We start from the raw sequence: 13,806 nt of genomic DNA, 5'->3' as shown, positions 1-13,806 counted from the left end.
ATGGGGAGCGACCCATCAGGCAAAAGTCGCTCCCCTGAGGGACAAATTGTATTTAGGCCATTTCTGCCCCCCTTGGGGGCAGATTGGCTGATTTTAGGTCAACCTGCCCCCAAGGGGTCAGAAACCACTAGGCACCGGGGATTTGTTTTTTGGTGCCAATGTCACGCAGGGGGAGCGACCCCGTAGGCAAGGGTCGCTCCCGACGGGGGAGGGTGGGGGTTGGGGGGGCAAATTTATTTTAGGGCATTTCTGCCCCCCCCCTCCCCCCCCCCCTGGGGCCGGCTGAGCTACAGGCCAAACACCACAGGTAGGCACCTTGCAAAAAACACCTCTGTTTTCTGTGAAAAATATGTTGTGTCCACGTTGTGTTTTGGGCCATTTCCTTTTGTGGGCGCTAGGCCTACCCACAGAAGTGATGTACCATTTTTATCGAGAGACTTAGGGGAACGCTGGGTGGAAGGAAATTTGTGGCTCCTCTCAGATTCCAGAACTTTCTGTCACCGAAATGAGAGGAAAAAGTGTTTTTTGGGCCAAATTTTGATGTTTGCAAAGGATTCTGGGTAACATAACCTGGTCAGAGCCCCGCAAGTCACCCCATCTTGGATTCCCCTGGGTTTCTAGTTTTCAAAAATGCACTGGTTTGCTAGGTTTCCTCAGGTGTCGGCTGAGCTACAGGCCAAAATCCACAGGTAGGCACTGCTTTTTATAAAAAAATGTGATGTGTCCACGTTGTGTTTTGGGCCCTTTCCTTTCGTGGGCGCTAGTCCTACCCACACAAGTGAGGTATCATTTTTATCGGGAGACTTGGGGGAACGCTGGGTAGAAGGAAATTTGTGGCTCCTCTCAGATTCCAGAACTTTCTGCCACAGAAATGTGAGTAACATGTGTATTTTTAGCCAAATTTTGAGGTTTGCAAAGGATTCTGGGTAACAGAACCTGGTCCGAGCCCCGCAAGTCACCCCTCCTTGGATTCCCCGAGGTCTCTAGTTTTCAGAAATGCACAGGTTTGGTAGGTTTCCCTAGGTGCCGGCTGAGCTAGAGGCCAAAATCTACAGGTAGGCACTTCGCAAAAAACACCTCTGTTTTTTTCCAAAATTTAGGATGTGTCCACGTTGCGCTTTGGGGTGTTTCCTGTCGCCGGCGCTAGGCCTACCCACGCAAGTGAGGTATCATTTTTATCGGGAGACTTTGGGGAACGCTGGGTGGAAGGAAATTTGTAGCTCCTCTCAGATTCCAGAACTTTCTGCCACAGAAATTTGAGGGACAAGTGTTTTTTTAGCCAAATTTTGAGGTTTGCAAAGGATTCAGGGTAACAGAACCTGGTCCGAGCCACACAAGTCACCCCTCCTTGGATTCCCCTAGGTCTCTAGTTTTCAGAAATGTACAGGTTTGGTAGGTTTCCCTAGGTGGCGGCTGAGCTAGAGGCCAAAATCTCCAGGTAGTCACTTTGCTAAAAACAGCTCTGTTTTCTGTGATGTGTCCACGTTGTGTTTTGGGGCATATCCTGTCGCGGGCGCTAGGCCTACCCACACAAGTGAGGTATCATTTTTATCGGGAGACGTGGGGGAACGCTGGATGGAAGGAAATTTGTGGCTCCTCTCAGATTCCAGAACTTTCTGCCACAGAAATGTGAGGAACATGTGTTTTTTTAGCCAAATTTTGAGGTTTGCAAAGGATTCTGGGTAACAGAACCTGGTCCGAGCCACACAAGTCACCCCTCCTTGGATTCCCCTAGGTCTCTAGTTTTCAGAAATGCACAGGTTTGGTAGGTTTCCCTAGGTGCCGGCTGAGCTAGAGGCCAAAATCTACAGGTAGTCACTTTGCTAAAAACAGCTCTGTTTTCTGTGATATGTCCACGTTGTGTTTTGGGGCATATCCTGTCGTGGGCGCTAGGCCTACCCACACAAGTGAGGTATCATTTTTATCGGGAGACGTGGGGGAACGCTGGGTGGAAGGAAATTTGTGGCTCCTCTCAGATTCCAGAACTTTCTGCCACAGAAATGTGAGGAACATGTGTTTTTTTAGCCAAATTTTGAGATTTGCAAAGGATTCTGGGTAACAGAACCTGGTCCGAGCCCCGCAAGTCACCCCTCCTTGGATTCCCCTAGGTCTCTAGTTTTCAGAAATGCACAGGTTTGGTAGGTTTCCCTAGGTGGCGGCTGAGCTAGAGGCCAAAATCTACAGGTAGTCACTTTGCTAAAAACAGCTCTGTTTTCTGTGATATGTCCACGTTGTGTTTTGGGGCATATCCTGTCGCGGGCGCTAGGCCTACCCACACAAGTGAGGTATCATTTTTATCGGGAGACGTGGGGGAACGCTGGGTGGAAGGAAATTTGTGGCTCCTCTCAGATTCCAGAACTTTCTGCCACAGAAATGTGAGGAACATGTGTTTTTTTAGCCAAATTTTGAGATTTGCAAAGGATTCTGGGTAACAGAACCTGGTCCGAGCCCCGCAAGTCACCCCTCCTTGGATTCCCCTAGGTCTCTAGTTTTCAGAAATGCACAGGTTTGGTAGGTTTCCCTAGGTGGCGGCTGAGCTAGAGGCCAAAATCTACAGGTAGTCACTTTGCTAAAAACAGCTCTGTTTTCTGTGATATGTCCACGTTGTGTTTTGGGGCATATCCTGTCGCGGGCGCTAGGCCTACCCACACAAGTGAGGTATCATTTTTATCGGGAGACGTGGGGGAACGCTGGGTGGAAGGAAATTTGTGGCTCCTCTCAGATTCCAGAACTTTCTGCCACAGAAATGTGAGGAACATGTGTTTTTTTAGCCAAATTTTGAGGTTTGCAAAGGATTCTGGGTAACAGAACCTGGTCCGAGCCCCGCAAGTCACCCCTCCTTGGATTCCCCTAGGTCTCTAGTTTTCAGAAATGCACAGGTTTGGTAGGTTTCCCTAGGTGGCGGCTGAGCTAGAGGCCAAAATCTACAGGTAGTCACTTTGCTAAAAACAGCTCTGTTTTCTGTGATATGTCCACGTTGTGTTTTGGGGCATATCCTGTCGCGGGCGCTAGGCCTACCCACACAAGTGAGGTATCATTTTTATCGGGAGACGTGGGGGAACGCTGGGTGGAAGGAAATTTGTGGCTCCTCTCAGATTCCAGAACTTTCTGCCACAGAAATGTGAGGAACATGTGTTTTTTTAGCCAAATTTTGAGATTTGCAAAGGATTCTGGGTAACAGAACCTGGTCCGAGCCCCGCAAGTCACCCCTCCTTGGATTCCCCTAGGTCTCTAGTTTTCAGAAATGCACAGGTTTGGTAGGTTTCCCTAGGTGGCGGCTGAGCTAGAGGCCAAAATCTACAGTTAGTCACTTTGCTAAAAACAGCTCTGTTTTCTGTGATATGTCCACGTTGTGTTTTGGGGCATATCCTGTCGCGGGCGCTAGGCCTACCCACACAAGTGAGGTATCATTTTTATCGGGAGACGTGGGGGAACCCTGGGTGGAAGGAAATTTGTGGCTCCTCTCAGATTCCAGAACTTTCTGCCACAGAAATGTGAGGAACATGTGTTTTTTTAGCCAAATTTTGAGGTTTGCAAAGGATTCTGGGTAACAGAACCTGGTCCGAGCCCCGCAAGTCACCCCTCCTTGGATTCCCCTAGGTCTCTAGTTTTCAGAAATGCACAGGTTTGGTAGGTTTCCCTAGGTGGCGGCTGAGCTAGAGGCCAAAATCTACAGGTAGTCACTTTGCTAAAAACAGCTCTGTTTTCTGTGATATGTCCACGTTGTGTTTTGGGGCATATCCTGTCGCGGGCGCTAGGCCTACCCACACAAGTGAGGTATCATTTTTATCGGGAGACGTGGGGGAACGCTGGGTGGAAGGAAATTTGTGGCTCCTCTCAGATTCCAGAACTTTCTGCCACAGAAATGTGAGGAACATGTGTTTTTTTAGCCAAATTTTGAGGTTTGCAATGGATTCTGGGTAACAGAACCTGGACCGAGCCACACAAGTCACCCCTCCTTGGATTCCCCTAGGTCTCTAGTTTTCAGAAATGCACAGGTTTGGTAGGTTTCCCTAGGTGACGGGTGAGCTAGAGGCCAAAATCTACAGGTAGTCACTTTGCTAAAAACAGCTCTGTTTTCTGTGATGTGTCCACGTTGTGTTTTGGGGCATATCCTGTTGCGGGTGCTAGGCCTACCCACACAAGTGAGGTATCATTTTTATCGGGAGACGTGGGGGAACGCTGGGTGAAAGGAAATTTGTGGCTCCTCTCAGATTCCAGAACTTTCTGCCACAGAAATGTGAGGAACATGTGTTTTTTTAGCCAAATTTTGAGGTTTGCAAAGGATTCTGGGTAACAGAACCTGGTCCGAGCCACACAAGTCACCCCTCCTTGGATTCCCCTAGGTCTCTAGTTTTCAGAAATGCACAGGTTTGGTAGGTTTCCCTAGGTGGCGGCTGAGCTAGAGGCCAAAATCTACAGGTAGTCACTTTGCTAAAAACAGCTCTGTTTTCTGTGATGTGTCCACGTTGTGTTTTGGGGCATATCCTGTCGCGGGTGCTAGGCCTACCCACACAAGTGAGGTACCATTTTTATCGGGAGACTTGGGGGAACATAGATTAGCAAAACAAGTACTATTGCCCCTTGTCTTTCTCTACATTTTTTCCTTCCAAATATAGGAGTGTGTGTAAAAAAGACATCTATTTGAGAAATTCCCTGTAATTCACGTGCTACTATGGTCACCCCGGAATTCAGAGATGTGCAAATAACCACTGCTCCTCAACACCTTATCTTGGGCCCTTTTTGGAAATGCAAAGGTTTTCTTGATAGCAATTTTTTACTCCTTATATTTCAGCAAATGAATTGCTGTATACCCGGTATAGAATGAAAACGCACTGCAGGGTGCAGCTCATTTATTGGCTCTGGGTTCCTCGGGTTCTTGATGAACCTACAAACCCTATATATCCCCGCAACCAGAGGAGTCCAGCAGACGTAACGGTATATTGCTTTCGATAATCTGACATTGCAGGGAAAAGTTACAGAGTAAAACGTAGAGAAAAATTGATGGTTTTTTCACCTCAATTTCAATATTTTTCTTTTTCAGCTGTTATTTTCTGTAGGAAACCCTTGTAGGATCTACACAAATGACCCCTTGCTGAATTCAGAATTTTGTCTACTTTTCAGAAATGTTTAGGTTTCTGGGATCCAGCATTGGTTTCATGACCATTCCTGTCACTGACTGGAAGGAGACTGAAAGCACAAAAAATTGCACAAATGGGATATGCCCCAGTAAAATGCCAAAATTGTGTTGAAAAATTGGGTTTTCGGATTCAAGTCTGCCTGTTCCTGAAAGCTGGGAAGCTGCTGAGTTTAGCACCGCAGACCCTTTGTTGATGCCATTTTCAGGGGAAAAACCACAAGCCTTCTTCTGCAGCCCCTTTTTCCAATTTTTTTGAAAAAAACGAAATTTTCACTGTATTTTGGCCAATTTCTTGGCCTCCTTCAGGGGAACCCACAAAGTCTGGGTACCTTTAGAATCCCTAGGATGTTGGAAAAAAAGGACGCAAATTTGGCTTGGTTAGCTTATGTGGACAAAAAGTTATGAGGGCCTAAGCGCGAACTGCCCCAAATAGGCAAAAAAGGGCCTGGCACAGGAGGGGGAAAAGGCCTGGCAGCGAAGGGGTTAATTGTTCTTGAACACTTTTTTCAAGATAAGCAACTGATTGAGTCTTTCTATTGTTTCCATCAGTTCCACCTTTTTTTTTCTCTCCTTTCGTCTCATTTTTATTTCGATGAAAGACACGCCTGCTGTAGCGCGACTAGCGTCTCACTGTCCAATAGTCCGACTCTCTGGGTTGATTGACGGCAAAGTAGCGGGTCCTTGTGCCGTGACGTATCACAACCGACGGTCTGTGATTGGTTACAAGCTCGTACTATATATTTGTTGGAGGCGGCGCTGCGGCTCTCTTTCTTTCACGCAGTCCTAGTGTGAGGTTAGTTGATGAGAGGCGTGATAGGGGTCTGTTAAAGGTGTTCTTTCTATTAATACGTGGCTCGCCGGTTGGCTGAGTCCTTCCGGTTGAGTGCGCGGAAGTCTATCGAGCAGCCGTTCGTGCACGGCTATGGCTCCCACATGGCTCACGGCGAAGTTGCTTTTAAGTGAGGCCTGTCTTGTGTTCGCAGTGTGGGCTCGTTATAGCGGTTGTTCGGTGTTATCTTGTTTGTAGATGTCATAGGCAGGTCTGTCTTCTGCTCGAGTCGTGTGGCGGGGGTGACTGGGCTTTTGTTCAGTGGATGTAATGTTGCAGTTGGGGACACGCACTTCTCATCCATGGGCTTGGGAATGGGAAAAAGTTGGTTGTTTCTGGTAGAGGCTTTGGCAGCATGGTGACATCTAGTACGTGTACTGATACTTAAATCAGATTAAGCTAACTGACCTAACACCTTGTAACTTTTATTTGTAACTCAAATTAGCCGGCTGGGTACTCGGTTGATTTGGTGTGGTGTGCAGTTAATAGCAACTTTACACTTCAGTTTCGAGCCCGGGCTTTTGATGGTTTTAGCAATGAGGTGTGTGTGTGGTTCGATCACCTACCTCACAGCTTTGTTCTCCTCAGATAGCCATAGTTATATGAAGGTTGCAATGAGGGCAGTATTTATTAGCTTATTTTTCAACTGGTGTTTACCCAGGGTCACCTCTTCCACCACGCAAGTTGGTCATACAGCTTTGCGACCCTCCCCCCGGGAACCACCCCTTTCATTCATGAAATATATTCCCTGTACATTCGAACGTTGGTATGTCATGGTTGTTACTGGGAGCGTAAGATTTCACTGATGACTGGGGGGGGGCTTAGTGGGGTGAGAGGGAGGAATAACGTCACTAACCTACCGTTTAGATCCGAGTTTGCCATCGAACTAGTAGGAGAGTTTCCGCCGAACTACTCTAATATGCTTTCAGTTAAGCATGTAAAACAATTGCTATTGGAAAAAAAATTCAAGCTTTTGGCTTTTCTGCAATGCCTCTATTATAGGCACTTGTTGGCAGATTTGTCATTTTCTCGCAATGCCACGCAGCATGGCAACTTGCTTTACCCCAGAGTAAGACCCCACTACGCAGAGTAAAGCCAGACAGCAACTTGTGCTACACCAGATTTACCAAGCAACACTGTGGCCTAACATGTCTTTGCAAATCTGAATTTGGTGTTTGCATCCCCTTACGTGGCCCACAGGCGATGCTGAACTAATAAATTGGGCCCTCAGTGTAATGTTTGTTAAACCATTCTGGTTTGCTTAAGGTGAATTTCTGGTTTGTTTGATCTGAGTGGTCCTAGCTTGCCCTTTTGGTACAGTGAGTCCTTGAGGGTCATACCATCTGTTATCTGGTAGGTGAGAGCTTCTGTTATCAGTGCTTTTTGTGGGTTTATAGAATTAGGTTTTCATCTATCACGTGTTTATTCCGTCTGTCTGTCACGCAGGCTGTGGATGCATACCTGTGGGTGTCTAACTTGTCCTAAGTGCCAACGATGTTATGGCACAAATTGTCGACTTGCGATGCTCTGGTGGTGACATTCCATGTGTGGTGCATGGGTGTTCCAACACATCCACCCATGGATTTTTGCGCATTGCCAGATTTACCATTAGTAGACCTGGGAATGCAAAAACATGCCGTCTCTCCAGGTGAGGCGTAATGAAGAGGTTTTTCTTCATTTTTTCCTTTCTACTTGTGCCGCATTCTGCAGCACACATGGAAAGAGGAAAATGCCTCATGATTTTCTGTGCAGGAAGGTGTACCTTCCTGCACACAAAATCCTACCTCCCATGCAGGCACACTTGCAACATGACATCAGGGTGCCTGTGTTGGTGCTAGGAAAGGACATTAATGTGCTGTATAATTGGCATTCCTGGCCTCTTGCATTGTAAGGTAGTTTTCTGCATGAAAGAATGATAAAACTTCCCCCTAGTGTCTAGTTGTCCATATTTACACCTTTTAGGGGTGTTTATAACATGACCTGATAATTGAAAAATAACTGACATATCAAACAATGCCCTACAGTTTGGCATGGTCTGAATAGAAATGATTTGACAGCAGTCAGCTGCATTAAAAACAATGGCATTCTCCCAGCAAATCGTAGATGCCTTTCTCATCCTATAGTTAATGTGCATGAAGTATCATTTTAAGCCTACTGCACAACTGGTTGATTTTTCTGAAAGTTTAATTTCTGTTTGTTTGAGGGGCAGACTGAGAAAATTGAGTAGGACAACTGTGCAAATTTGTTCAACTTAATAGCCGTAGAGACTGGATATAAGCTGTGCTGAGGGTAGGTGTAACCAGGGTACTGATCGTAAGACTCTCATATAGAGGAAGCTGAGTGGTGTTCATTATCTTAATATTAGTGTGGTGAGTGGTGTTCTGGTTGCAGTACCCCCACTTTTTTGCCTTGTTTTAGATGTCACTTCTAACCAGGACCTCAGTGCCAGTGTCCCTCACCTAAAACAAGACACTTGGTTACTTGATCCCCCAAATGACTGGGCCATTCAGTCAGCTGTAAGTACCTAGTAAATGGTACTCTGTACCTATGGTATGGGTACTGAAGAGGGCCTCTCAGAGCTGCAGCATAACTTGAGCCACTTTGAGGGACCCAGCGCCATTCTTATGCAGACTGCCATTGTAGGCTGCATGACAATATGTTCCCAAAATTGAAAACATGGCACACAGCCTGTGCCGTGTCTCCTAACATTGCATGCAAAATAGCTAAGTCACCCCTCTAACAGGCCGTACAGTCCTACGGCAGGGTGCATTACAGAACATGTAAGGGCATATCTGCATGATCAGATATGCACCTGCTCTGTTTGTCAATTCTCAGACATAGTAAGTGTACAGGGAAGCCGTTTTAAATGCATGTGCCTGACATTGGTAATTACGGGTTCCCCAGCTGCATGATTGCTTCTCTGAATCGTGGGATGTTTGGTATCAAACATCTCAGAATAATAAACCCTCACTGACCCCAGTGATGGATTTATTAAAAAATGCACTCAGGGGAAATTAGAGGTGCCCCTTGAAAAACTACCAGCTTCTAGTGTTGACTGACTGCTACTGACCAGTTCGGCCACCAGACACCTTCATGGGCCCCCCATGTTGAGAGCCAGTGCTCTTGAGGCCCAGAGGCAAAAACTTGCAGTAGGCAGAGGTGTTCCTTCCTCAAGGCAGGATATTTCTTCAGAGTGGGGAGCTTCAAATGCCTTGCTGCCTTTGTAATGCAACCTAGGTCTCTCCAAATGGTGATCACCACCCCCACCATCCTGATACCACTTTTGCTGGCAGCTCAGGCAGGAAAATTAGTTAAATTAGGAGTGCCCACTTCATGCCAGTCCTACCCCTAAGATGGACGAGCTGAAATGCGCACCACTTTTTAAATACCTCCATCTTGTTTGGAAGGAATTAGGCCAATAGGGTGAGGGCTGTGCCCATTCCCCGAAGGAAGTGGTCATAAGGGTGTATAGTCTGGTGTTGACCTAAAACCCTGAAGGCTGGATTTGTAAGTCACTCACTTACCTTTCAAACCTGCATTCTTTTTTTACCTCCCTCCCATAGGTTAACATTAAAGACTATTGAGAGATTACCTGTTGAGACTTTTTGAAACTGAAAAAAATATTTATTTAAAATCTGCTTACCTTATAACTAACTTTTTTGTTTTTTTTAGTTCAAAGCATATATAAAAGCAAATGTTTTTTTTTTAATTTGGTCTGATTTATTTTTTTGTTTATTGCCTGTGTGAGTACAAGAAATGCTTAACATGACTCCTTGGTAGGCCTAACTGCTTGCCCACACTACCACAAGTAGAGCATTAGACTGATTTGTTTCTGCCTCTGCAAAGTATGGGGATCCACTGGGCTCAGCAAGGTGCACTTCATTTTAGTGCACCATATAGAAAGCTAGCTTCCTACAATTAGTTTACTCCATGTTTAATGGTTTGAATTATGTTTTAGAAAACCCCACTCGCCAACAGAAAGGGGAAGTTGTTCTTTATACAGACGTGGAGGATAGTGCGCATTGTGTGTATTCAGACTCTGGGTTTTTCTGGCAGGTCTTGGGAGCATGCAGGGCAGTTTGAATGCAGAAGCTTTGTGTAGGTGCTGGACCCAGGATTTATTCACATGCTGTTTTCCTTCCTGTGTAGGTTACTCCTCGTCTTTAAACCCTTTGTGTGGCAATCCTTGGACGCACCTTCGAGATGCCCAGGGAAGACAGGGCTACGTGGAAGGCCAACTACTTCACCAAAATCATCGTAAGTAACGTGGAATAGGTAGCTTTTGGCCTTGTTACCTTTGCAGGGCAACTAAAGCTGTATTTGCGTTGTTTTGGAAGATTGCACGTTTACAATAAGATGTTAATCTACAGTTGCTACACATACCCATCACTTACATGGTAGTATTGGTTTTTTTCTGTTTTTAGCAACTATTAGATGATTACCCAAAGTGCTTCATTGTGGGAGCAGACAATGTGGGGTCGAAGCAGATGCAGCAGATCCGCATGTCACTGCGGGGGAAGGCTGTGGTACTCATGGGGAAGAACACCATGATGAGGAAGTCCATCCGTGGGCACTTGGAGAACAACCCTGCTCTGGAGAAGTAAGTTAGAACACTGTAAACATTCTAAGCATTATAACCCTGGGTAAAAAAATATATATCATTCTCCTTACCAGGCTCACAAAAGCTTGCCTACTTATGCTGCCTGGTGTCAGCAGACCTATTATGGGCTTGCCAGGATCTTCCAGTGGTCTTAAAGCCTGCCCATTGCTTATTGTTGGTTAGCTTTGTCACTCGTGTTTGCTTCTTATTCAGTGTTTTGCCTCTTTTCTTTTGTCACTCCACAGACTAGTCTGTTTTCTGATGTTCTTCAGTGCTCACTTACAGGGAACTACTTCTTTTTGCGTACGCACTCAACACCTGCATGTGTTTTAGGTGTCTCCATAGTGACTTTCTAACTAATGTGGGACCTTGTTTTGTCTACCAGTTACCCAGTTTAATTACACATACCACTAATGTATTTTTCTGTGTACAAAATGCAGTTGTTTACTTTCCTACTGCAACTCCTGTGACTTCTTTTTACTATGCAGGCTGTTGAATCATATTCGAGGGAATGTGGGCTTTGTGTTCACCAAGGAAGATCTGACTGAGATCCGGGACATGCTTCTGGCCAATAAGGTAAGGATGCCAAGGACAGCCGTGGACAACCTTCAGCTTCTGGTTTTAAGGGCTGTGGAGTAAAGGCCTTCCAGGGCCGAGCACGAGTGGAATTAAACAAGTACGATCGTCAAGCCTCCGTGTGTGTAACTATAGTAAAATGTAGAAGACTTACAAAGTCTTTGCATCTTTTGTTTACTCTCCTGTTTTTCAGGTGCCAGCTTCGGCTCGTGCAGGTGCCACGGCCCCATGTGATGTGACTGTACCTGCTCAGAACACAGGGCTGGGTCCTGAGAAGACGTCGTTCTTCCAGGCTTTGGGCATCACCACAAAGATCTCCAGAGGAACCATTGAAATCTTGGTGAGTGCATTGAGGCTTATGCTCCTCACCGGTTCGGATTCATTTTTCCCCCAGTTCTAGTAACCTGGTTAGCGCAGCCCCAGAGAAGAGTGGTCTGGGTAGATTTCAAACCCGCCAGGGACAGCTGGACGGTAGTGTTCGGGAAGGTGAATGCTAGAGAAGGGGGTTGGTTGCTTTCCTTGGAACAGACTTGCGTGCTTGGAGGCCCCAGTTAAGTTCAGAGCTTTAAGTCAAGGCTTGATGTGCGTCTTCTCAAATGTAGAAGCGCCTTGGGTTTGGACGCGGTACAGGGCATTTTCCTGAATTGTTTTACTCTTTCTCTCGCAGAGCGATGTTCAGCTTATCAAGACTGGAGACAAAGTGGGTGCCAGCGAAGCCACGCTCCTCAACATGTTGAACATTTCCCCCTTCTCCTTCGGGCTGATTATCCAGCAGGTGTACGACAACGGCAGCATCTACAACCCCGAGGTTCTCGATATCACCGAGGAGGCCCTGCATGTCCGCTTTTTGGAGGTAAACTTAGTGCGGCGGGTCCATTTGCATTGGATTAGTGTCTGCCAAGTCTCCTGCGTTAGGGTTATTAATGACGCTAAACTGTGTACGAGAACGCTGCATTTACCATTTTGTGTACCTGTGTTGGAAGTATTTTAACCTAGTATCCTTGTTTTTCTATATAGCCTTGAATACACCACAGCTTTAGGGTACTGTTAGTGGCTGGTGTTGAAAGAACCTTAATTTTAATAGAGCTCGAATATCCTCCCTGGTGACAGGCTCTACAGATCTGCATGGCTGCGCTCGGGAGGGTGGAAGGCTGTTTGTTCCTTGACTGCGGGTTACAGGACTCATTGGTTAACTCGGGCTGTCACCTTCAAGGTAGTTTCATGTTCCGTCAGCTTTCCCTTTGTTTCCCCCAACAAGATTAACCTACGTGCATTAAGAGACATTTTAAAATATAATGCTCTTGAATCGCAGGGAGTGGCCCGCTAGAACTCAAGACCTCTTCAGCAAATACTTGGAACACTAGAAGCAGTTGATCTTGCAGCTGCCGCTTGTAAGATCATTGGGAAACTGACTTACAAGGAAGCATTGAAAAAATCTTTGTAGCACTAGTTTAAGCTCAGCATATGGTCTGTACCCTGCAGGAAGCTTGCCAATTGCTTATTGTCCCGACCCCTGGTTGGGGCACTGCAGAAGGTCCTAGTGTTAACTAAGAAAATCCAACCATCCTTAAGAGGTTAAGTTGAAGCGTACACTCGTTGTACACAATGACGTGTTCATTACAACACTGATCACTGGATACGGTATTCTCCTTCCCTCATACAGACCAGTTTAGTCAGGTTAGTAACTTGAGGTGTGATCAGCTTTATCCCAAAGCACCTAGTCAGTGGTAGCATTGTAATTGAGATCTGGTAGGAACTCGGTATTGTATTGACTTTGAATATTGCATTTTTTAAATGTGCTTTTTTTTCTCTTGAAGGGTGTCCGCAATGTTGCCAGCGTCTGCCTGCAGATTGGGTACCCCACAATTGCCTCTGTGCCTCATACCATCATTAATGGGTACAAGCGAGTCCTGGCTGTGGCAGTAGAGACGGACTACAGCTTCCCTCTGGCAGATAAGGTAAAAACTTGTTTTTGAGGGCGAGTGAATTAAAATACAGTTCGAGATGGTTCATTAAATACCGGCAGATTTTAATGCCGATTCAGTTAAATTGCCTGTCTATCTTAACCCAGAGGTATTGGTAGCAGCAGATAAATGGTTGTACTGGCGCATAGTGCGTAAAGATTGGAAAACATGGCTGTTATTCCTGGGCAGATTTTCGTATTCGATTTTTATGTTGTGTTTTCTGTTAGTAACTGGCTGATGTTCTTTCAGGTCAAGGCTTTCCTGGCTGACCCCTCTGCCTTTGTGGTTGCGGCTCCCGTTGCTGCGGCTCCCACCGCTGCTGCAGCAGCCCCTCCTAAGGAGGAGAAGAAAGAGGAATCTGAGGAGTCGGAAGATGACATGGGATTTGGTCTCTTCGACTAGCCTGTATTTAAACTTGACCTCTGCAGTAAAAGAAATAAACATCTTTCCTCTGACTGCTTGTCCTTTGTTTTTGTCTCATTGGTGATTAGTTGACTTAGCATGTTCTCTTCACATTGCAGCATAGATGTGCAATAGTGGTGATTTTGGTAGTTGAGCTTGTTCTTGAGACGGTGCAGCAGGTTTATTTTCTGGTAGTGGACAATTTTTACCCAGGGGATAACCAAAAATTTGATCTGATCTAATCTTGTGATGTATATTGCAGCAAATCAATTTTTTGGGTCGTTTAAGCTTCCCC

At 46.0% G+C, this 13,806-nt stretch overlaps 1 protein-coding gene across 1 annotated transcript; it reads left to right on the top strand.

Moving 5' to 3' along the window:
* The first annotated feature begins 5,836 nt into the window (after positions 1-5,836).
* RPLP0 (ribosomal protein lateral stalk subunit P0) lies at positions 5,837-13,564 on the top strand. The gene is made up of 8 exons (XM_069215040.1): positions 5,837-5,933; positions 10,119-10,226; positions 10,394-10,569; positions 11,058-11,145; positions 11,339-11,485; positions 11,813-11,998; positions 12,963-13,103; positions 13,359-13,564. The coding sequence occupies exons 2-8, from the start codon at positions 10,173-10,175 to the stop codon at positions 13,509-13,511; spliced, it is 945 nt and encodes a 314-aa protein (XP_069071141.1). The 5' UTR covers positions 5,837-5,933; positions 10,119-10,172; the 3' UTR covers positions 13,512-13,564.
* The last annotated feature ends 242 nt before the right edge of the window (positions 13,565-13,806 follow it).

Source organism: Pleurodeles waltl, chromosome 11, assembly GCF_031143425.1.
Source record: "Pleurodeles waltl isolate 20211129_DDA chromosome 11, aPleWal1.hap1.20221129, whole genome shotgun sequence".
Classification (NCBI taxonomy): Eukaryota; Metazoa; Chordata; class Amphibia; order Caudata; family Salamandridae; genus Pleurodeles; species Pleurodeles waltl.
This window is presented reverse-complemented; position numbering and strand designations above follow the sequence as displayed.